This window comes from Zingiber officinale, chromosome 2B (genome assembly GCF_018446385.1).
Source record: "Zingiber officinale cultivar Zhangliang chromosome 2B, Zo_v1.1, whole genome shotgun sequence".
In the NCBI taxonomy this organism is placed as follows: Eukaryota; Viridiplantae; Streptophyta; class Magnoliopsida; order Zingiberales; family Zingiberaceae; genus Zingiber; species Zingiber officinale.
In genome coordinates, this window is record NC_055989.1 from 136,645,697 (window position 1) to 136,670,231 (window position 24,535).

The 24,535-nt window shown below is 44.0% G+C and overlaps 1 protein-coding gene across 2 annotated transcripts; it reads right to left on the minus strand.

The window, feature by feature from the left end:
- Positions 1-7,905: 7,905 nt before the first annotated feature.
- On the minus strand, positions 7,906-10,593 carry LOC122047403 (pentatricopeptide repeat-containing protein At1g77360, mitochondrial-like). Of its 2 annotated transcripts, none has more exons than XM_042608676.1 (2): positions 9,024-10,593; positions 7,906-8,189 (listed from the first exon to the last, which is right to left on the minus strand). In XM_042608676.1, exons 1-2 carry the CDS (start codon positions 10,462-10,464, stop codon positions 8,185-8,187), a joined length of 1,446 nt encoding a protein of 481 aa, XP_042464610.1. In that variant the 5' UTR covers positions 10,465-10,593; the 3' UTR covers positions 7,906-8,184. The 2 variants fall into 2 exon arrangements, with proteins under 2 accessions (XP_042464610.1, XP_042464608.1); XM_042608674.1 differs by having other exon boundaries at positions 8,953-10,593.
- Positions 10,594-24,535: the final 13,942 nt, after the last annotated feature.

The following is a 24,535-nucleotide window of genomic DNA, read 5'->3' on the forward strand; positions in this document are numbered from 1 at the left end:
GTTCAGTGCTATTTCCGGCCTTAGCATTTTGAGCATCAGTCAAACTCGTTCTCTTTCGGTGTTGACTAGTTCGGGGCACAGACGAGTCAACCTGTTGAATTTCTTCACGGCCTCCTCAACTGAAAGGTTGCCCTAACGAAATTCAGTGAACTCGTCGTAGTGGCGGTTTGTGACCCGCATGTGAAAGAACTCCTCAAAGAATTCTCTTTCGAAGTCACCCCATGTCATCTGGTTTACTGGGCGCTTCGCTTTAATCCTCTCCCACCACATACGTGCGTCTCCTGCCAGGCAAAAGGAGGCGCATTTCACCTTTTCATGCTCTGGCCAATCCAGGAGCTTCATCGTACTCTCCAGTGTTTTGAACCAGGCTTGGGCATCCCATGGTTCATTGGTGCCTGAGAAGTTCTCTGGCTTGATTTTCTGCCACTGGATCAGATAGGCTTCTCTCCTTGCCCCTGTTGTTGGGGCTACAGGTGCTATAGGTTGGACTGGTGGAATCTTTATAACTACTGGGGTTGCCTTGTTAGGTTCCGGAGTGACAGTGGGAGTGTTCTGCTGATTAGCCCCTAGGGTGGCTATCTCCTGTTGCTGTTCAGATAGTTGCTTCTGTAACTGAGCCACTATCTCTGTAAGGTCTGGGGGAGGCACTGAGCTGTCTGCCCCAGGCTGGGGCTCAGTAGCTGGTGCCCTTTTTGCTGGGCGACCTCGTACCATTTTCTAGAGATATAGAGGACATACATAATTAATACAATAATGTTTACATAACTACTACTATCATGTTATATGCTATCATATATAAACATGCTTTAGTCATCTATAAACATGGAAGCAAGAAACATAAATAAGGTGAGAGGTATTCTTACTTGGAAGTTGCAGGTTCAATGCTGATGTGTGTGTGGAGGAAGTATGGAACTTGCTCTGATACCACTCTGTAACGCCTCGCCTTCTACTGACTAAGTTGTAAGGCCGGGGGTTACCTTTGCCTAACTATTGTATGCGGAAAACTGAACTAATTAAAATCTCACTCTGCTAATGACTATTAAAATCTGTAACTTATGTTCAAAACACCTTTTCATTGTTGTACATATACTAAAGAATGGAATCTAGACTCTCCATATGGTCAAGGAACTGAAATCAGAGGTTTCCAGCCGGAATCAGGCTTCCCCAATCGATTGAGGTTGAGGCTCAATCAATTGAAACATGTCAATCGATCCACGGATCGATTCAACGTGCTTCTGTGCATGGAAGAACCATCTGAATCAATTGGCTGATCAATCCAGTCTGACCGATCGATCAGCTGATCGATTCAGAAGCTCTCTGTACGCGCAGGTCGCGACTCAATCGATCGGCTGATCGGTCGAGGGCCCATCAATCGATCAGCTGATCGACTCAGCAACCTTCTGTTCGCGGGGTGTTACTCCCGATCGATCGGCTAATCGATTGAAGACTCCTCAATCGATCGGCTGATCGATTCAGTAACGTTCTGTATGCGGGGATTTCTTCTAATCGATCGGCTGATCGATTGGGTTTCTGATTTTGCAGAAATTCCACCCGAACTCATACAGAACTTTCAAAAAACCACTAAAAGCATAAACATTACTACTAGTCATGTTATTACTCATACCTTGCCATCTAATATCAAGACAATTAGCAGTCTAAGCATGACATAATACATAGTTTCACAATTCATGATACTTAACATCCTAAAAGTGCAGAAAAGCAACAATCATAAGGAAATACTAAGTTTTTAAATTTGCTAGTTCCCAAAAATCTTTATTCCAGCTCCCTTCTCACACACATCTTATCGCATTGCCCTCCAGCCTCCGCTAATCCATCTTCCCTTTACCTTTATCTGCAGTATAAGGAAAAGAAAACTATAAGCTTGGGAGCTTAGTAAGAATCATCTACCTCACAAAACATGCATTCGATGAAATCATGCTTTTAAAAGATGTTATTTGAAATACATGCTGATGATCATACTGAAAATGCTAAAAACATGGCATATGGACATGTAAGTCATGACAATCAAATACTGAACATAAAACTAATTGTTGTATCATCAAGGAAACTAAATCGATACATAAGCTAAGCTAAAACTTATGTTAGGTTAATGCTGAAGCTGAACTGTATTCACCTAACTGAGTTGTGAAGCTTTGAAAACTACTTTCATAATAGATAAAAATAATAATCATGCTGCTGATGCGCCCGGCAACTGTACTTGTTATGCGCGCATCCCTAACTAGACCTGAGGTAACTAGTCCCGAATCCAGTAGAGTTTACTAGGTTATCTAAACCTAGGGACGACTATGGGAGCCCAACCCAAGGACAACTGAGAGTCCAGTACAGTACCACTGATAAAAGTAAAATATTGTTCATAAACTGATTTATCTTATCTTGCTCTTACTAGGTTATCTGAACTTAGAGCTAGGTTATCTGAACCTAGAGGCGACTATGGGAGCCCACCCATTGAACTGTAGTCCCATATAAACTAAAGCAAGACTATGTATGCTATTTAAAATGCTTCTATGGCATTTAACTGAGCTATTAAAATGCCTACTGTAGCATTTAACTATACTAGTCATTTTATCGAGCACTTGGTGTGCTCTAACTCTGCATATGGCCAAACTAAGAATATAGAAACATACGATTAGCTACTTATACTACAGGTGAGGGGTTACTTACATCATACGCTAGGTTACATGGAAAGCTGTACTAAATCGGAGTTCCGTACCCATAGCCTGCTAGAGACTCTGCCATAATTGAGAAATAAATCGTGGATCTCTATCTGATATAATACTAAGAGATATACCGTGCAATCTGATGATCTCTCGACATTATAGCTCCACTAATCGATCCAACGATTCCGGCTTCCGGATCGGTAAAAAGTGTGCAGATTTGGTTAACCGATCTATGATCACCCAAATCACGTCATGTCTCTTCCAGGTCTGGGGTAGCCCTACAACAAAATTCATAGTGATATGCTCCCATTTCCATTCTGGTATTTCTATCTTCTGAAGTAAACCAGTTGGCCTTTGATGTTTTGCCTTCACTTGTTGACATATCAGACATCGAGCCACAAAATCCGCGATATCTCTCTTCATACCATTCCACCAATAGAAGTGTTTCAAGTCCCTGTACATTCGGATACCTCCTGGATGAATCACAAATCTAGATCGGTGTGCTTTATGCAGCAAATCCTCCTGGACCGAGTGACACTCGGGAACACATAATCTTCCACGGATGTAGAGAACACCTCTCTCATCACAAGAGAACTCTGTATGCTGTCTTGAGATAACTCTGCTACACAAAAATTGTAGATGTTGATCGGAAGCTTGAGCCTCTTTAATTCGCTCGATAATAGGTGATTGTGCAACCATAGCCACAAGAATACCCCGCTCTGTCTGTCCCTGCTCCACTAACTCCAACTTTGAAAAACTCTGTATCAAATTGGTAACCATCACTCGATGACAAGCCAACACTCCCCGGGATTTCCTACTCATCGCGTCGGCCACCACGTTGGCTTTCCCTGGATGATAATTAATCGTACAGTCATAATCCTTCAGGAATTCTATCCATCTTCTCTGTCTAAGATTCAACTCCTTCTGCGTAAACAAATACTTCAGGCTCTTGTGATCCGTGAAAATCTCAAAGGTGATCCTATACAAATGATGTCTCTAAATTTTTAATGCAAAAATGATAGCCGCCAACTCTAGATCATGAACCGAATAATTCCTCTCATGATCTTTCAGCTGTTGAGAGGCATACGATACGACACACTCATGCTTCATGAGTACTGCACCCAACCCTTGGAATGATGCTTCTGTGAAAAGTACGAAATCGTCCACGCTCGAGGGAAGTACCAGTATCGATGCAGTGCTGAGCCTTTGTTTGAGTTCCTGAAAACTCGACTCACATGCCTCTGTCCAGCTAAATTTCTCCCCCTTTCGGGTTAGACATGTCAACAGCAGGGCTATGCTAGAGAAACCCTCAACGAATCTCCGGTAATATCCAGCTAGTCCAAAGAAACTGTGAATTTCCTACACTGACTTCGGTTGCACCCAATTGGTGACAACTTCTATTTTCTGTGAGTCTACTGATATACCTTTGCTAGAAACAATGTGCCCCAGAAATCCCACAGATGGTAGTCAGAATACGCATTTGCTGAACTTCGCATAGAGGTGTTCTCGCCGTAACGTCTCTAGAACTATGTGAAGGTGTTGCTTGTGTTCCTCCTCAGACCGGGAATATATCAGAATATCATCGATGAATACATTCTCTATTAAGATAAGCCTTTTTCGCATAGCTCTTTCTTAAATAATAGGTTGTTTTGGTTTTGTTTTTAGGTTTTGATAATATAGCAGGCCTCCATCTCCTATGTGGATGATTTATTTCATATTGTTGAGAAGTATATATTTGGCTAAAAAACTGTATTATTGATTTTTTAATTGTTTTTGTATCTAGATGCAAGTATATTTTTCTTTAAGTTTGATATATGATGTATCTATACTCCTATATTGTCATATAGTACCGGTACATTCATATCTATCCCTGATTTATGGATTTCTTTACCAAGTTCTCCTGGTAATTTACTGAATAATCATTCTCCTAAAGCTAGGTTACAATAATTACATGATACTACTGTAAGTGTTAGAATGTTATTACAAAAAGACTTAATCCAATTCTAACTGAATAACTGAAGTTGTTCTAAATTTCTCATCTCTTTTTGTCGTAAGTCTAAACTTGTGTTTGCATCCTTATATGTTAAAAGTTTATGGATGATGTAATAAAATTAGGTATGTTATTGCCTTGTGAGGCAATTCTTGTAACTTCATCTAGGAATTTTAATTTAAAAGATTCTTAGGCTGCTCTAGCTACATCTCTTGAGTAATTTTAATTATTAGCTTCTACAACAATGATTTTGTATATTTTGATTTTACTTCTCTGAGTGATAATCTATTTAAAATAATATTCCAATGAGCAAACAAATGATAGGAACCTCATAACACTCTCTATATTTCAAATAAACATTATTTGATCACGATATACCATATAAAAGCTAGCATGTAGCTTCTACAATGTGTAGAAACTAGTTACTAGCTTCTATAATATGTAGAAGATAGTTGCTAGCTTCTAAAATGTATAGAAACTAGTTGCTAGTTTCTATAACAATGACTTTATATCATTTTGATTTTGCTTCTCTGAGTAATAATCTAGTTAAAACAACATTTCGATGAGCAAAATAAATATATAGACTCCCTGACACTTATTACATTTTAATAAACATAATTTAATCATGATTAAGCTTGTAGAAGTTAACATGTAATTTTTACAATGTGTAGAAGCTATTGACTAACTTCTATATGTTGGGGATCTTGCGACCAACAAGAAGGGGGGTTGGATAGACGCCGCCCCCAATTCGATAGCTTCCTACATATTTATTAGTTATGCAAATGGAAATACAATAATACAAACACAAATACGAAAGCTAAATACTAAAGGAAAGAATGCAAACCAATACACATCGTTGTAACGTGGTTCGGAGATAACTTGCTCCTACTCCACGGCTATCCGTAAAATGGACGATCCCTCAATCCGTCAGTGTCCGGCTATCTTAAGTCGCTCTTGTGGGTGGAGAAACCTCACCACAAACTCACCCAGACTTCTTAGATTATACAAGCACTTGAGAATTCTTGTGACTGCTAATTAGGCTTTAACCAAGTCTAATTTTGTCACCTTGGCCGACCATCTCAAGCTCCTTCTTATCGAGCTTAGAAGAAAATAACCCTGCTATTTTACCGTTACCAGTCAACTGGTCCTTGCACCAGTCGACTGGTGTCAGCCCAACGACTCTCTACCAGTCGACTACTACAGTGCATCAGTCGACTGCTACAGTACACCAGTCGATTGCTACATTGCACCAATCGATTGCTACAGTGTCGTTAACTGCTATAATACTCGTTAACTGCTGTAGTCCCCCCCCCCCCCGGATTTTTTTTCCCTAAGTACAATCTCTCATGCACTCGTACCTTCACGACTCACTTAACTTTTCTTTGCAGTCTTGATCTCTTGCCTTCAAGCCTACTTCCTTTGGCTCTCATCCCTTGAATGTATCCAAGCCCGCAGCTCGTCCTCAATATCATCCTTCGCGTATGCCTCGAAGTCGCTTCCTTTGACCCTTGTCCTTGATGTTTTGTCCACAGTCTCTCGAATGCTCCATCCTTCACCAGACCCGAAGTCATCAAGCTGAGTTATATGTATATCCTGCAAACATGCACACTCACATACACATATCAAATAATGAGGATAATCCTAACTTAAACTCTTTGTCCAAACACTAAAATACATAGTCGCATGGACTATTAGGATTACTTCAATACTATAAAGTGTAGAAATTTATAGTGCTAAATCTATGGATATAAAATCATAGGAGAGATTCTCATTTAACTTTGTTTGACTTTTTTTAAGAAAAAAAATACTAATATCATGTTTCTTTTAATTTAGGACCCCTTTTAATTTTTACCCAAATTTTAAATCATCAGCATTAAGGAGAAAATATAGATTATAAAAAAACTAAAATTTCAACAATGACCTAAGAGACAAAACAACTCTGTCAATAACAAGAAGTTACTATTTTTTTTAAAAAATATATATTTGTAGTCATAGAGTAATGAGAGACCGAGTCAACTTTTTTATTTCACTCACTACCAATCTAATATGTGTAAATCGAGAAGATAGGTATAATATAATGAGATCTAAATCCTTATTATTTAAAAAATCAGCCTCACATCTTATCATCATACCAATTTTCTACATCTCCTTTAGATACGGCAAAAAGATAATTTATTTATCTCAGTATCCTGTTAATCTATTTTTAATCAACATAAAAAAAAATACAAATACCTAATAATCATTAGTACAAATGATCAAAACATAAAAAACAAATATACTTAAATACATCAAATTTTGATCCTAAAAATTTATATGACAACATCTCATATTTTAATTACCGTATCATCTTAAGAAGACTTTTACGTCTCCTTTAAAGGTTGATGTTGAACTAAATAAAATAATGAAATCCTTCCAAATCAACACCCCGTGATAAAAATTTACAAAAGACATCAATTATCTTTATTATTATACAAAGATGTTTTTTATTATAAAAAGATATTTTATATTAAAGAAATTAAAAAGTCATCCTAAGATTAAACTGCTATATAATTTTAATATAAGATCAACTTCAATTAAATTTAAAATAATTTTAATTAAATTAGAATTCTTTAATTATTATTAAAGTAATTTTACTTTAGGTTATATAGTAGTTTAAAGTGAAACTGTTAAAAAGTGATGGATTTAAAATATTTTTAAAATTAAAAATAATATGAAAAACTCTTTTTTGATAATAAAAATAAGAGATAACCTTTTTAATTTTTCCCCTATCTACATAATATACACTAATAATACATTTTCATATTATTTGCTTTGTGCTATTGTGTTTTTTTTTTAACCGGATACCCTCGAATCTGAGACGATCAGTCTGACCCAGTAAAAATTTCCGACCAACCACCAGTAACCCAGAAAGCACTCACATACTTTGTGCTACTGTTGTCATGAGCCCCGGAAGTTATGATTCGAATTTCAAAAATAATCTCTTATAAAATGGATAAAGTGGCGTTTAATAGATCTTTCCCGAAATCCATATTAATGGCTATATGGGCTGTTGCTGCTGTGACTGCCTGATACTGGAAGAATCAATCTTCCACAGACCCAACACTGCCCCATGTTGAGACGACTTCGCAGTGAAGATCTCTGGGCCTTATTTGCGAAGTAAAATCTAATAACATGTCGATCAAACATGTCATGTTATATATTAAATGAATATAACATCTACAATGTAAAGCAAATACGATCGTCTATCATTTTCATCCAAACTTTCTCATTGACTCAAATAGGGTATCAAATTATTACTAACCAAATAACGAGCTCAATACAGATGTTTAAATCATGTAGCCGATTCTAACTATATGATAGGGATCAATACTCCTTGATGTGAAATGGTTAAAAAAAAACATGTAAACTTTCTGCTCACGGGTAACGTTTAGATCTTATATGAAGAATGGAGTTCCCCTTGCATTTATCCTCAAGAAGATGCACACAATACTAAAACGGTTGACCTGGATGACTGCTTCAAACTATAGTTGGAAGAAAAAAAAGTTAGAAATGAAACCAGCCATCTTATGAAATTTAGAAGCAATTCAAACAGGCAGTACATTACAACATTTATGTAGTTAGTCATGCAACAATATATTTAGGCAAAAGGATAACTGGATAAAGAATCTTCTCATTTTGCAAGGACGGCCAGTTACTTGCTTACCAGAGTAAAGATGATAGCATTTGTAACCAGTTTAACATGCCAATATAAATGAAGTATCCAGTATCACCACACAGCAGAAAGCATAATTGATTTATAGAAAGAAAAAAAAACCTAATGGTTCATTTTGTGATCAGCATACAATTCCACTCCACCAGGACTGATCAAGTTTTAACTGATACGTTGGTTTTCAATCATTTCACAGCTCCTGGAAATCTGCAGTATCTAACCTTGTGAGAAAATCTCTAATGCTAAAGTGAGATTCATTTGCATTGGTTTTAATCTTATGCCATGCAACGGTTTTTAATCTGAGCAAAACAAAGATTGCTGGAGTAATCCTTAGATTTTGTAATTTCCAAGATTACATCCCTGAGATAGGGACAATGCTGAAGGATTGTGAATTAACAAACACTTGGAATCCTTAACAGTTAACAATCAAGGAAAGATACTGAACTAATCAATCAGGAGAAAATTGAGAAACAAACAGTTAAAAGATGTAAAATAAAGAATAAAGTATCACTATCAAGTTAATTAGAAAACAAGATATGAGAGCTTCAAATAACTTGAGAATGCATTTTGAGTACCTAAGAGTACAAAGCACACTGACTATGAGATTTCCATTTCTTGAGGAGAGAATCATGGATATTCCCCTTACCAATTTTCACTAAACTCTGCTTCAGCTTGGACAGAGTCGATGAGTTCAACTTAATACCTCTCTCAATCATATCCTCAGCATATTTACAGGCTTCAGGAAGCATGTCGGCATCCCGCAATTTTAAGACCAACATATTTCCAGTTTCCTCCAATGAAGGCAAGCCATTCTCAGCCATAATCTTCCAGACCTTCAGGGCCATATTGTAATATGATAAATTTCCGAAGCCAGCATTCATCAAAGAAACACAATTAGCTTCTGTTGGATAACACTCATTCTTAACCATCTCAGTGAATACAGTAGAAATCTCGTTCAGCTTCTTTTCCTTGATTAAGTACTGAAGCAAGACATTATAAGTACGTGAGTCCGGGAATGCGCCATAATTCGTCATGTCATCAAAGATCCAAAGTGCCACATCAGTCTGATTGTTTGAGCATAGCAGTGAGATCATTGAGTTATACATGGAGATATCAGGATAACATTCATTCCGTCCTATGAGCGCTTTCCAGATATTTAATGCTTCACGAGTATCATTCTTCTCAATGAGCACTTTGATGGCATTGCGGAAAAACTTCATCCCTGGAAAACACCTCTTTTGCTTCATCTTCTCTAAAAACATGAAGGATTCATGAAGATTATGAGAGCCAGACCGCACGAGGATAGTGAGAAAGGAGTCATAAGCCTGGACGTTGGCTGGATCCCAACCGACGGTGGCAATCATATCGTCGAACACCTCACGAGCAGACCGGTGATCAACATCAGCTTCACAACCTTCAAGGAGGATTGCAAAAGAGTCGACGTCAGGGGTCACGGACGTGCGAGCACGGTCGAAGAAGAGACGGGCTGTGGCGACGCGGCCATCGTGACAGACGGCAGAGAGGAGAGAGTTGAGGGCGGCAGTGTCCCTGGGCACGCCGTAAAGGCGCATGGTATCGAACGCAGAGAGGGCGTCATCGGGACGGCCAGCAGCGCAGAAGGAAGAGAAAATGGAGGCGAATGTGGCAAGTGAGAGAAGGCCCTCGGATTGCATGGAGCGGACAGAGTTCCACATGGCGTCGAAGAGGAGGTTCTTGCCGAGGAGGTCGACCACAAGGTTCCACGCGTAGGGTGAGTGTTGGTCGTTGAGGCAGCGGGATCCCGCCCAGCGGAAGAAGGCGACGGCGGCACCCGGCTGAGAGTAAGAGAGCTTGAGCACTGCCTCCACATCCTGCGAGGAGACGCGGACGCCAGCGTCGTCGAGGGCGCGATCGACGGAGGAAGGGTTGGAGGAGGCGAGGATCTCGCAGAGAAAACGAGTCTTAGGGTTCAAATCGGGGCCAGCGTCGAGGTAGGAAGGGAAGGAAGGCCGTGGCGGCGATCTACGATGACGGGCTTCGACTCCTCCGTGGTACCTCTTACTGGATTCGGGACGGTAAATTTCAGTCGCCGCTGGTCGCTTCGACATGGCTGTCCTCCCCTCGGCGCTCGCCTCTTCTCTCTACCTTCGCCTCCTTGGCCTTCGAGGCCAAGAGAGTCAGTGTTGGCTGGGACAGGGTCTTGGAGTGGAATCCGATCAACAAAACAGGCCCGATCCGATCTCAAGTTTTTTCAGTTAATAACATTTTCTTTAAATGCCGCCAATAAAGTCTTTCATTCCCAATATACCCTTAACCACTTTTAAAAAATAAATAAATAAATAAATAATTGAGTGCTTAAATATGATTTTTAACAAATATTTAATATATTTAATAAAAAAATAAAATTCAAGACAAGTTAACCAACATTTATTTTTAAATATTACTGAGATAAATATCATAATGTTATGCTTGATAATTGCTAATAATCATCTAAGCATGAACCTTATTTAATTTTAAATATCTAGCAAAGTATTATTCCTTCGTACATATATGTGATTCTTAATGCAACTGTAGTCACCTTCGAATATAATTTTTAGAAAAAGTTTAAGTTAGATTTATTTATTTTTTCAATGCATATTTACGAATTTAATGATACATTAAAATTTAGTGCAGCCAAGGTTGGTGATTAACTCAATCATTTAAGGTCCCTGGAGATAATAAAAAAAACATGTTCCAAGGCATTCAAGAGGCCTTAAGATGAGTATTAAGGTGATAACTTAAGTAGAGAAGGCTAACTATATAGGTGAAAAGTGAAGGAGTCACCTAGACAATGCTAGGAGCTCAATGCATTCATGAGACTTGCGATCTAACGGGAGACAGCCTCATGGGCAAAAAATGAGCTATAAAAACGTAAGCTCATAAGTGCATTGTGAGAGTCAAGAAACCTATACCTTGGGTTAGGGTAGTTCTCGACTTAGCAAAAGTTCAACTATTAGAATGATCATAGTTGTTGATCCAATCGAATAAATTTGGTTTTAGTTAACCAATGACTAAATCAACTAAGCATAGTCAACTCAATTTGATAAACAAGCAAATAAAATATTTTTGTTCATAACTGTATTTATTAGGTAGTTGATGTTGGTGCAGGAAGTACTAAACGATCGAATCTGAATTTTGATAATGGTAAAGGGTTCAAAAGTTAAGATGTCTTGTGATCTAATAAGTGTAACTGAGTTTGTAGAAAAGTTCTAAGTATTTTTAGGCAAAAGTCCTAGTGGAATCTAGGCAAGTGGAAAATCCTAAGGGAGGTAGCCCTACGTTATGAAAAGTCTTAGTTGTAGTTAGGCAACGAAATCCTGGTCAAGGGGACTGGGCGAAGTCTTAGCGGGTCGAGGATATTGGACGAAATCCTAAAGTCGAGAAATCTATGTGAAAATCCTAAGGGTCGCGAACACCAAGTGGAAGACTGGATGGGTCGGGATCGGATATTCAGCATGAAGTCCTGACGTCTCGGACAGTGAGCAAAAGTTCAGACTGTTTGGATGACCAATCTGGCAAAAGATAATTTCTCCTGAGAGGAGTAGATGAGGGTGTGTTCTCCTTTGAGGGAACAATAAGCGTTGGTTTGACCTAGATTTTCGGAAAATATGAAAGTCAGAACCGAACAATCCATAGACTGTCAAATAATTTATTATTCATATTTTATTATGCTAACTTTGTTTTGCAGGGTATGTTTGATATTTTGAACTAACGTATCTTGCAGGGAACGAAAAACACATAAAAGACTTGGATGAACAGTGTTCAAGGCACCTTCGGGGTTGTTAGAGGCACCTCGGGTGACTTGGCCGAAGGCTCGTGCGGAGAGGCGCGGAGGCGCCTTCCATGCACCTGAAGGCGTCTTGGATGTTGGATGGAAGGTGCCTTCCATGAGCTTGAAGGTGCCTTCAAAGGGATAACTTTCGCAGATTGCGGAAGTTATCGTCTCCAATTTCAATTATTGTAATTAATTATTGCACTTGTGATTCTCTGAATTGATAGTGAATTGCCTAGAGTAAACACTCAATGAGTGTGGGCCTTGGAGTATGAGTCATCACAAACTTCAAACCAAGTAAAAACAAACTATGTTAGCGATTGTTTTACTTGACTTATATTCCATTGCATTTTACTCGATTGTTTTTAAAAGAGTGAAAAAGTCACGAATGTTATTCACCTTTATTGGGATCTTTGTATTGGTGCAATCTGAGCGCGGGCAGAATGACGGTATACCATCGTTTTGGCGAAGTCGAGGTTAGAGTTAGACTCTATCTCTTTAAGACGAATTTGCCCCGCACACGGTGCTCACGAAACACAATAATCGTCTCCTAAGATACAACAACTTTATCTTGTGATAGCAGCACTACAAATCGCAAGACTTCCGAACTGAAGAAGCTTCTCGAACTCTCCAATGCAAGTATGGAATGCAATGCTTGCTTTACTTGGAAGGAATTGAGTGAGTGAAATGGGGATGTGAGAGACTTTATTTATAATAAATGAAGGGGGTATAAGAACCTCTTGGTTCAATTAGATCTCATCCATCCATTTTGAATTGGATGATGTAGATCACATCTTTTCCTAAGAGACACACTACCTCTTCATAAGATGTCACCCTTTAACTATCCAAAAGGCACTTAAACCTTTTAATTTCTCATTTATAATTTCTAGCAATCCCTCACATAAATGAAATTTAATGCATGCATGTTATCACCTAAAGAGAGTTCAATCGATAAGTTAATGCATCGGGAGAGGTAGCTTGTGGCTTTGAACCTTCCGTAGTGGAATGCTATCGAGCATACTAGGTTGTGCAGTGAACGTGATGTCTTGAACTGCTTAGCTGTTTGTGTATACTAGGACAATAACACTCACACAGAGACTTATCTCACTTACTTTTAGTTCTCATGGTTGGTTCTGTTTTAGCCATGGGCACCATCTTGGATTCATGAATGTTTCATTGAAGCGGTCAGTCTTCATACTCACATAGGTGACACTTCTATCAAGAGTTTCCTACCATACTCCACCTTATAAAAGTATAGAAAATCATTAAAAGCATACACTTAACCTCACTACGTTTGGTAGGATAACACAAGTTCATCCTAGCATTGGGATAGAGATAATATATCTCGTGTGCTATAACACAACTTCTGTAATTTTGTTGTCCCATTGAACCAAGATCTTGGATCTCTAGTCAACAAGGTTGGGTTACTGCTACAGCCATTTTAGTTGTAGATTTTTAGTCTCATTCCTCTCGATCAGCAGTATACTTGATCTCGACGTAGCCCCTTCATAAGAGGGTCTGTTAAGTTATCTTTTGACTTGACATAGTTGATTGCAATCACTCCGTTCGATATCAACTGCCTAATGGTATTGTGTCTGGACATATATGTCAAGACTTACCATTATATATATACTACTTTGTGCCCTTCCAATCATCGATTGACCATCACAGTGTATAATTACGGCGGACACAAGTTTCGTCCAGCTCGGAATATCTTCCAAGAAATTCCTTAGCCATTCAGCTTCTTCTGCTGCTTTGTCTAGTACTATAAACTCAGATTCCATAGTTGACCGAGCAATGCATGTCTGCTTTGAGGATTTCCAAGATGTCGGTCCTCCACCAATTGTGAATACATACCCACTAGTGGATTTGGAATCTTTTTTATCTGATATCCAATTAGTATCACAATATCCCTCAAAGACAGTGAGATACGTTCTGTAATGTAATCTGTAGTTCATAATATATTTCAAATATCTAAGAACTCACATCAGTACTTTCCAATGGGCGTCGTTTGGATTACTCATAAAATGACTCAACTTGTTTACCACACAAGCAATATATGGACGTGTGCAGTTTGCGAGATACATCAAACTGTCTATTATCCAAGAATATTCCAATTACGATATGGGCTCACCATGATTTTTCTCTAAGTGTTGACTTAGATCCATGAGAAAACCACATCTAAATGGTCTAAAAGATATTTTCATGAGACATGACCATGTTAGGGTCATGCTAGAGCCATGCCAGGGTTAAATTTTTTCACATAGCCATGTGCTTCTTCCAGAGCTGCATCAAGGCATGACCGTGCCAAATGGCACAACTGTGCCATATTTCCAGAGAAGAACCAGACTTAGGCCATGTGGATCCACATGGTTGTGTGAGATTTACAGAAACTAAGTAGACCTTGGTCATGTAGATCCACACTGCCGTGGCAGGGGTCGTGCCCAGCCTATGCCAAATGCTATAAAAGGGTTTTTTCTCTCCTTTTTCACTCATCTTGGATCTTGGGGAAGGACCCCTTAGGAATGCCCTAGGCTTCAACCTCACTGGTCTTCACTGATCTGTCCACCTCCAGAGCAAGGGAGCTCTTCCAAGGATGCTACACTTCAAAGATAAACATCTCTTCTCTTTATCTCCATGTATTGAGTTGTAGTTTGCTTCTTTCTTCATCTTTGGATTGTAATCCCTTATAATGGAATAGATTCGCTAGATCTAGAATGTAGAAAGTAGTTATGATGTGATGTAATATATGAACTTGTATTTGGATATTTTTCTATGCAATGATGTGTTTACTACTTGTTCTATGTGTTATGTCTTTTATGTATTTGACGAAATGTGTGAATGTTGTAAATATATATGACCCTGTCTGGGCGCTGAGTTGACAGACGCTGGGGAAGTGGCGCTCTTGTTGACGGCGTATGAACCTCCGACTGGTGTGAGCCTTCGGTGAGAACCTGTAAACACAAAACCGAGCCAGGAAGGGGTTCCCGGCGATGGCCCTCCGACGTTCAAGTCAGCTCCGGCGAGAAGAGATCGAGGTAGAATAATGAGCGTGAAGACTAGCTACAGTAGATGAGAATGCATACCTCCGTCGAAGCCTGGGGTCTTTATATAGGACCTCTGGGAGGCGCGTGCACACTTCTCGAGGAGTGCGTGCTTCCTAAGACATACTTCAAAATGGATGTGTCAGAAAAGTACGTCTGGCGCCATACCGCAACCGTCCGAGCATATCTCTGCCCTGACAGTGAAAACTTCCACCGTACGATTCTTTGTCCGGTCTGGCCGCCGACCATGTTGTTCGTCGGCGGCACATGTCTCGAGAAGGATATCACCAGTTGTCCCCTTCGTCTTCTTCTGCACATTTTGTCTGTTACTAGTCTGAACGGGAGAGATGTTTGGACTCACTGCCGTCCGGGAAGGGACATGTACTGGACTGAACGGAAGAGACGCTCGACTCGTCGGTCACCCGGTAGTTCGGTGGACATCACGGCTGAGCCGAGCGGGTCGTCCGCTCGGCTGAGGGCGACTGGCACAGTCTTCTGAACAAAAGGAGTCCTGCTTGGCTTGTGAGCGTCGGAAGCTCAGCATAACGACCGAGCTGTCAAAGCGCCGGCTCGAGCGCTATCCGCGCCGATCGCTCAGATAGGTTAACTTTGACTACGATCGCCACTGGGTCGTTCACCATCATCCGGGGCGGGCCCCCCTTTCTTACCACTGGATCACGTGCCTCCCCCTTAAGTCTAGTCGAAGGAGGCTGTAGGTCCGACTGACTGGACTAGTAAGCCAACACAGGGGCGACCGATCAGGGATGCTGAGTGGCCATAACATTACCTCATACCGTCGAACGGAAGCGTGTCCGCTATCACTTGGCAGAATTTTTACTGATTGATCTGCCTATCTGAAGATGGTCAGTGATGACCTGCCTCAGTTCTTCTCGGAATGCTCGCAAATCCCATCTATGAGGGCAGAGCATGCGGCCACGCCTTTGTAATGATGTTCATTAAATGCCCTCCTATGATTGACAGCCACGTGGCACCGCCACTATCATCGCATGCACGAGGCGACAAGCTCGATGTGACCTCTGGCAGTTTGAATTCAATGGTGCGATTTGCGCCTTGGGGCCTGCGACCTAGATCGAACGGCTCCGCTCGGCCAAACCTCTCTTTTATAAAGTCGTAGCGTTGTTCTTGTTTCATTTCGCAGTCTTCGCGTTTTGGTGCTCCAGCTACTTGGTGCTCATCGTTCCGTTGACGATTCACGCTCAGGGCTCCGTTAATTCACGCTTTCCTTCCCTCCTCCGAGTAAGGCCATTGCTTCTTCTTGTCTTTGCCTCTGTTTCTCTCGCCTTTTTAAGCTTTTGGTGTTTCCCTGCCATCTTTTTCGTTGATCTCCCTATATTCTCGTTTTCTCCACTGTTCCGGCGATGGCGAGCTCGCCACGACCGTCTAACCCTGCTCCCGGCCTCTGGTATACCACCATGGAGAGCCGGTTTGATGCAGGTGATGCGGTGAGCCTCGCTCGCACCTTCGAACTTCCCCTTGACCATAAATTAATATTAGCTACTTCGTCCGATCGACCTCATGATCCGCCGACCGACACTACTTGTTTCTTCCGAGACCAGTTCGTGGTTGGTCTGCGTTTTCCCTTACATCCGTTCGTCATTGAAGTATGTAACTATTTTCGCCTCCCGCTCAGCCAACTCGTTCCAAACTCGTTTAGATTGCTATGCGGCGTAGTTGTCTTATTTCGGCTGCACGACATCCCTTTAGTTCCCAAGATTTTCCATTACTTCTACTATCCCAAACAGTCCGAGTGGGGTACTTTCATTTTCCAGTCTCGGATCGGCCTTGTCTTCTTCGACAAAATGCCCACCTCTAATAAACACTGGAAAGAATAATTTTTCTTTTTGCGCTTGCCCGAGTTGCCGCCCTTCCGAACCAAGTAGCAGACCGTCGTACCCTCTCCGCCAGAGCTCGATAAATACAAGAGCCAGCCGACCTACCTTCATGCAGCCAACCTGTTGGCTGGCCAAAAGTTCAACATCCACAAACTGCTCTGCGAGGGCGTATTATATATGTTTGGGCTGAGTCCGATCCGCTCGAAACTTCCGAGCAGCATGGGTAAGAGCTTTCGCGATCCTTTTTTCCTTTTGGTCTAACTGATTTGTTTTCCCTTTTTGTAGCTGACATCATGATGCGCGCTCGCGCTACCGAGCGGATGAGGTTGAGGACCGCCGAGATTAAAGCGGCGGCTGCTAAGGAGATGGCCGACCTTGGCATTGCACCGGTCAGCTCACACGAAGGTGAGAGCGGTGAGGCACCTACTGCTATTGGTGGATCAGCCGTTCGGGTCTCTGCCACAGAAGCGGTGGGCGATGCTACTTCGTCCGTTAGACACCCCTCTATTCAAGACGAGGACGTGGAGCACTCGACCGAGGATGTTCCTTTGGTGATCTGCAAACGTCGTCGGACGGAGATACCTGCCCGTTCGGCAACACCTGTGGAGCAGGTGTCTGAGCAGGTTGGCGCTCCTTCCGCAGGGGTTGACTTGGCTCCGGCTTCTATCGAAGCAATTTCCTCAGATCGAACTCTTTCACAGCTCGATCTGCCGATGGATCCAATTGAAGCGCAACCAGTCAGTTCTCTGCCACCGGCCCGTCGATGTATACGGCGCTCCGGCATCACTTCCGCTCTGACCGGCTAGTCCTCCGATCCTTCAGGTTCAGCTCAGTCTGCTCCGAGCGGCCGCCGAGTAGTTAAGGTCATCCTGCACCTACCAACAGAAGAGTTCCTTCTAGCAGCCGACCGACCGATAATTCCAGAGCACTAGATCACCATTCGTGGGCTGCTTGCCAAAATATGGGTGGATGCAAGGGCCCGTGTTGCCCTGATAACCCCCGTCAGCTCGGCGACAGCCATCTGCAGCAAGCTACTGGTGTATGCCTCCCCCACCTCCCTTCACATTATTATTTTGCTTGGCTTTTAACGTTATTTTATCTGAGCGCAGAGTTGGGTGGATAGCATCGCAGTCAGCAACCGCTTGGCGCTGCTGGAGGAAGAGTTGAAGAAACTTAAGATTTCCGAGCGAGGCTTGGTCCACGGGCCTTCACCTGCTGAGCTGAAGGCTGAGCTGGTCGATACAAAGAGGTTCTTGGAAGATGAGTGGCACAAATCCTATGGACTGGAAACCACGGTGGCTCGGCTCAAAGCCAAGGTCAAGGCACATGACCAGGAGATCAAGCTGGCGACTGCAGGGAAGAACAAGGTCATTACTGATCTGGACGCAAAAAATGTTGAGGCCCGAGCGTTGGAACAACGTATCCAGGAATTAGCCGACATGCTATCCGCCGAACGGAAAAGCCGATTGGCGGAAAAGACTGAATTCCAAGGAGAACTGAAGAATCTCTTAGACGCCCTCGAAGCTTCTCGAGCCGCCCTCAAGGAGTACCAAGACGACGAATCAGGTCCCTTTGTTGTGATGAGGCAAGCTTATGCCCGCTCGGATGATTTTGCCCAGAAGGTCTGTGAACGGCTCGTTATCGCCTTTGAGGAGGTCATTAATTCTGTGACTGCTTATCTGAAGGGTAAGGGTCACCTTTCTGAAGAGACGACTATCCCGCATAAGGACTTGGTCGGGCTGCTCGATGCCATCCCTGCGCCAATCTTTGATTATCTGGAGTGAGGAGGGCTAATCCTTTTGTAAGCCGTGGATGTATGTTGGCCGCCCAGCGGGAACTTTTTGAATGAAATTAGTTTTTCCGTGTTTACTCCTGTCATTGGTTGATTGCTTAGGTCTGAGCGGAATACTTGACCTTAACTTCTGATAAGTCCCCGGATAGCGACTCCTGGATATGAAACCATCGTTCGACCACTAACCGACGATTTAGAGATTCTCTCAATTGGATATTCATGCTTGCCGAATCGACCCTTAGGTTGTCATTCGACTCTAGAGTTTTATCGTCGCCGCTTGACGGTCTTCTGGCCGGGGGGTTTATAGTCACCGGTTCGACTCCAGAGTTTAATGTCGCCGCTCGACGGTCTTCAGGCCGGGGGGTTTATAGTCGTCGGTCCGACTCTAGAGTTTAACGTCGCCGCTCGATAGTCTTCAGGCCAGGGGGTTTATAATCGCCGGTTCGACTCTAGAGTTTAACGTCGTGGCTCGACGGTCTTCAGGCCGGGGGGTTTATAGCCGCCGGTTTGACTCTAGAGTTTAACGTCGCCGCTCGACGGTCTTCAGAGAGCCTAGTCGTTCAGCGTATTCTTTTCTTTTTGATATTATTCCTGCATTCAAAGGGAGCCGAGGAACAGAAAGTATATATAACGAATTACATGGGCACACCTTTCATCCAACTCGATACGGTTGGAGATGTTTAGCGTGTTGGTGCAGGAAGCATCCGACGATCGAACTCGTGTTTTGATAACGGCAAAGAATTCAAAGTTAAGATGTTTTGTAGTCTAACAAGTCTACTTGAGGATTTCAGGAAAGTCCTAGCTGCGGTTAGGCAAAGGGAAAACCCTAGGGGGCGGTAACCCTAGGTCATAGGGGGTGGTAACCCTATGCGGAAAGTCTTGGCAGGTCGATGGCTTCAGGCAAAAGTCCTAGGGGGTGGTAACCCTAGGTGAAAAGTCCTGGTGTCGCGAACCAGGTGAAAGACTGGACTAGCCGGGGAAGCGGATGTCCAGCAGAAAGTCCGGAAGCATCGAGTGCTGAGCAAAAGTCCAGTCGATCTGGAGGATCGCACTGGCAACAGGTAAATCTCCTGAGTGGAGTAGGTGAGGACGCGTTCCCCGTAGAGGGAACAGTAGGCGTCGGGTCGACCTAGGGTTTCCGGTTGGAAACCCGAAGTCAGACTCGGACAGTCCGGAGACTGTCTATACTTCTTTTATAATGTTTATTGTGCTAACTTTGTGTTGCAGGATAGTGTTTGGGACTAACGCATCTTGCAGGAGCAAAGGAGCAACCTAAAGCCTCGGATGAACAGTGTCCGAGGCGCCTCCATGGAGCTTGGAGGCGCCTCGGGTGCAAAGGCTGAGCTGGCGCCTTGGAAGGCGCCTTGAGAGGGATATAAGGCGCCTTGAATGGATGAAATTAGACCAGGTCAGTTTTGATCCACGCGGAAGACCAGACAGCATGGAGGCGCCTTGAACAGCCTTCAAGGCGCCTTGAACACCCTTTATAAGGGGGTTTCGACCAGCACTTCAAACCAACGAATTCTAAGTGATCTTTCATCAACGTGCTGCTCCAAAAGACACTCCGAAGTGCTGTTACAATTGCCCGACGACCCGAAGCTTCAGAATTAGCATTTCTTGTTGTCGGTATAATATTTATAGCTTTTATTTGTACTCATAATTGTAATCTTTTAACGAGCTTATAGTTGTTGCCCACCGGAAGCGATCAAGGATCGCGGGCCTTCGAGTAGGAGTCGATCAAGGCTCCGAACGAAGTAAAAAATCCTCCTGTCTCTGTGTGCTTACTTTGTTTTATTCCGCTGCTTAATTACTTCGATAATTCTTACGATTCCGATAATCGAACAAGATAGCCACGAGCGCTATTCACCCCCCCTCTAGCGCTTCTCGATCCAACATAGCGCTCCATGGTCGTTCTAGCTGTCGTCCATCTTCATCCTCGAGGTAATAGGCGCCCGATCGGAGCTTCTCGATGACCTTGAAGGGCCCAGCCCAGGGTGCCTCCAGCTTGCTCACATTTCCGACCGACGTCAACTTCTTCCATACAAATTCGCCCAACTTGGAATGCCCTGGGAATCACTCGTCTGCTGTAATCCTGCTTCATTCTTTGTCGGTACGCCATTAGCCGGGCGACTGCCTTGGCTCGTGCCTCGTTTACCATGTCCAACTCCAGCTGCCTCCGCTCGGCGTTACTCGCGTCGTACTGTTGTACCCGATCGGATTCTACCCCGACCTCCACGGGAACGACAGCTTCCCCTCCGTACACCAAGTGGAAAGGCGTGACCCCCCGTTCCCTCCTTAGGGGTAGTGCGAATCGCCCATAACACGCCCGGGAGCTCATCTACCCACCTGCCACCGATATGGTCGAGCCGAACTCGAAGAATCCGAAGGATCTCCCGATTAGCGACCTCAGCCTGCCCGTTGCTCTATGGATAAGCCACGGAGGTGAAGTGTTGCTGAATGTCATACCCCTCACACCATTCTCTGAGCTGCTGTCCGACGAATTTTCGCCCGTTGTCGGACACGAGCCGTCATGGAATGCCGAACCGGCATATTATGTGCTGCCATATGAACTTCTTGACCATCTGCTCGGTTATTTTCGCGAGCGACTCGGCTTCCACCCACTTTGAGAAATAGTCTACCGCTACTAGTAAAAACTTCCGCTGTCCGGTCGCCATTGGAAATGGTCCTACAATGTCCATGCCCCATTGATCGAAAGGGCAGGACACTGTGGATATCTTTAACTACTCCGTGGGACAATGTGAGAAATTATGGTATTTCTGGCAAGATAAGCACGTGGCGACCGTCCGAGCGGCGCCCTCCTGTAAAGTTGGCCAAAAGTAGCCGGCCAAAAGAATCTTTCTCGCTAATGAGCGGTCGCCCGGATGCCCGCCGCATGAGCCTTGGTGTACCTCTTACAGAATATAGTCCACATCCTCTGGACCAACACATTTGAGTAGAGGTCTGGAGAACGCTTTTTTGTAGAGCTGGTCGCCAATGAGGACAAACCGACCAGCTCTCTTCCTGAGCAGATGCGCTTCCTCCCAATCGGAAGGTGTTGCCCCTGACTTCAGAAATTCTGCTATAGTCGTCCGCCAGTCATTTGGGAATGTGTGCCCCTCCATCCGGTCGATGTAGGTGACCAGAGATACCTGCTCGATTGACTGTTGGATGATAATTGGTGATATCGAGCTGACTAGCTTAGCCAGCTCATCTGCAACCTGATTCTCCGCTCGAGGGATCTTCTGGATGAGCACCTCTCGAAAACTGGCCTTTAGTTTCTTGAAGGCTCCCGCATAAAGCTTGAGCCTGACGTTGCTTATCTCGAATGCTCCCGAGAGTTGCTGAGCAGCCAACTGTGAATCTGAATGAATCAAGACCTTGCTGGCTCCCACATGCCGAGCGGCCTGCAGGCCCGCTATCAACGCCTCATACTTTGCTTCATTATTGGTCGCTCGATAATCCAGTCGTACGGACAAATGCATCCGTTCCCCGTGGGGGGAGATTAACAGCACACCGATCACACTTCCTTACCGAGTGGACGATCCGTCCACGTACACCCTCCAGGTGGCTTCGGGCTCGGGATCTGGTACCTCAGTGACAAAATCTGCTAACGACTGTGCCTTGATGGTCGTTCGGGGATGATACCGTATGTCGAATTCGCTAAGTTCTGTGGTCCATTTGATTAGCCGATCGGACGCCTCTGGATTGAGAAGGACCCTCCCCACGGGGTTGTTCGTCATCACAACGATCGGGTGCGCCAGAAAATAAGGGCGGAGCCTTCGAGAGGCGAGTACCAGCGCAAAGGCTAACTTCTCGAGGCTAGTGTAGCGGGACTTAACATCCTTTAGTATGTGACTTAAGAAGTACACAGGCTGTTCTTCATCGTCCGGCCTCACAAGAGCCGACCCGACAGCATATTCAGTCGAGGACAAGTAAACTCTAACGGCTTCCCCGGCGATCGGCTTGGCTAACACAGGTAAGGAATTGAGGTATACTTTGAGCTCTTCGAAGGCTTTGTCGCACTCTGCGTCCCATTGGAACTTAATGGCTCGGCGTAGAATCTTATAAAAGGGCAAGCTCCGGTCGGCGGTCGTCGAGATGAATTTGGACAGCGTGGTTATTCATCCCGTAAGGCGTTGAGCTTCCCTCAGATTTCTGGGAGACGACATGTGTTGCAACGCTTTCACTTTACTGGGATTTGCCTCTATGCCCCGCTCGGTCACGATGTACCCCAGGAAGCGCCCACTTTTTGCTCCGAACAAACACTTCTGGGGATTTAGTTTGACCCCGTATGTCCTCAGTGTCCTAAAGATTTCCTCTATATCTACACAAAGGTTGACCGCTCGGATTGATTTAATAAGTATGTCATCAACGTATACCTCCAGGTTTCGCCCGATATACTTCCGGAACACTTTGTTCATGAGCCGCTGGTATATAGCACCTGCGTTCTTCAATCCGAACAGTATCACGTTGTAGCAATAAGTGTCGTCCGCAGTTATGAAGCTTACTTTCTCCTGATCGTCACGGGCGAGCGGCACTTAATGGTACTCCTGATATGCATCCAGCATGCATATCAGCTTGCACCCAGTCGTCGAATCCACCATTTGATCAATCCGGGGCAAAGGGTAAAAATCCTTCGGGCATACTTTGTTCAGATCCCGGAAGTCGATGCAGACTCTCCACTTGTTACCCGGCTTGGAGACCAGCACCACATTCGCGATCCAGCTCGGGAATTACAGTTCCCGTATATGGTCAGCTTCCAGAAGCTTCTCGACTTCCGCTCGGATGATGACATTCTACTCCACGCTGAAGTCCCTCTTCCTCTGCTTTACGGGTCGAGCGTCCGGTCGGACATGAAGCTCGTGCTGTGCGACGCTCGGCGAGATGCCTGGTAACTCATGCGTTGACCACGCGAAGACGCCATTGTTGCGACGCCAACTAATCGCCTCTGACTTCTCCCACTTGGTCCTTGACAAGGAACTTGATCTTCTGATAGAATGTTGAGACGACAACCCGGAATTCACTGAGGGCTGGTCGGCCCAAAATGACATTGTACGCCGAGGGCGCGTCCACTACGATGAAGTTAGTGGTCCGCGTCCTTCTGAGCGGCTCTTCATCGAGAGAAATGACCAATTTCATCTGGCCGACCGGCTGAACCTCGTTACCAGTGAATCCGAATAGGGGTGTTGTCATAGGCAGCAGCTCGGCCCTATTGATTTGAAGCTGGTCGAACGTCCTCTTGAAGATGATGTTGACCGAGCTCCTTGTGTCAATAAAGATGCGATGAATAGTATAGTTTGCTATTACCGCTCGGATAATGAGGGCGTCGTCGTGGGACATTTCAACTCCCCCGAGGTCGCCAGGGCCGAAGCTGATCTCGGGCCTGTTCGCCTTCTCCCGGCTGCATCCTACGGCATGGATCTCCAATCGTCGGACGTACGACTTGCGGGCTCGGTTGGAGTCTCCGCTGGTTGGCCCTCCAGCGATGATGTTGATTTCCCCCTGAGCGGTGTTGCTTCTATTTTCTTCCTCCCGAGCAGACGGTCTGGCTTGCTCTTTGGAGGCTCGGGGGTTGCTTCTTGGTTGGTGCGGATGTCGCTGCTCGGGTGACTGTCTGGCTGTTCGTCGTCCGACGTTTTGATGATTATAATGCCGATTAGGCGAAGGCGATCGACGGCG

Bases quoted from the DNA above. Each gene is read 5' to 3' on its own strand.
- LOC122047403 (XM_042608674.1), bottom strand. From the start codon at position 10,464: ATGTCGAAGCGACCAGCGGCGACTGAAATTTACCGTCCCGAATCCAGT.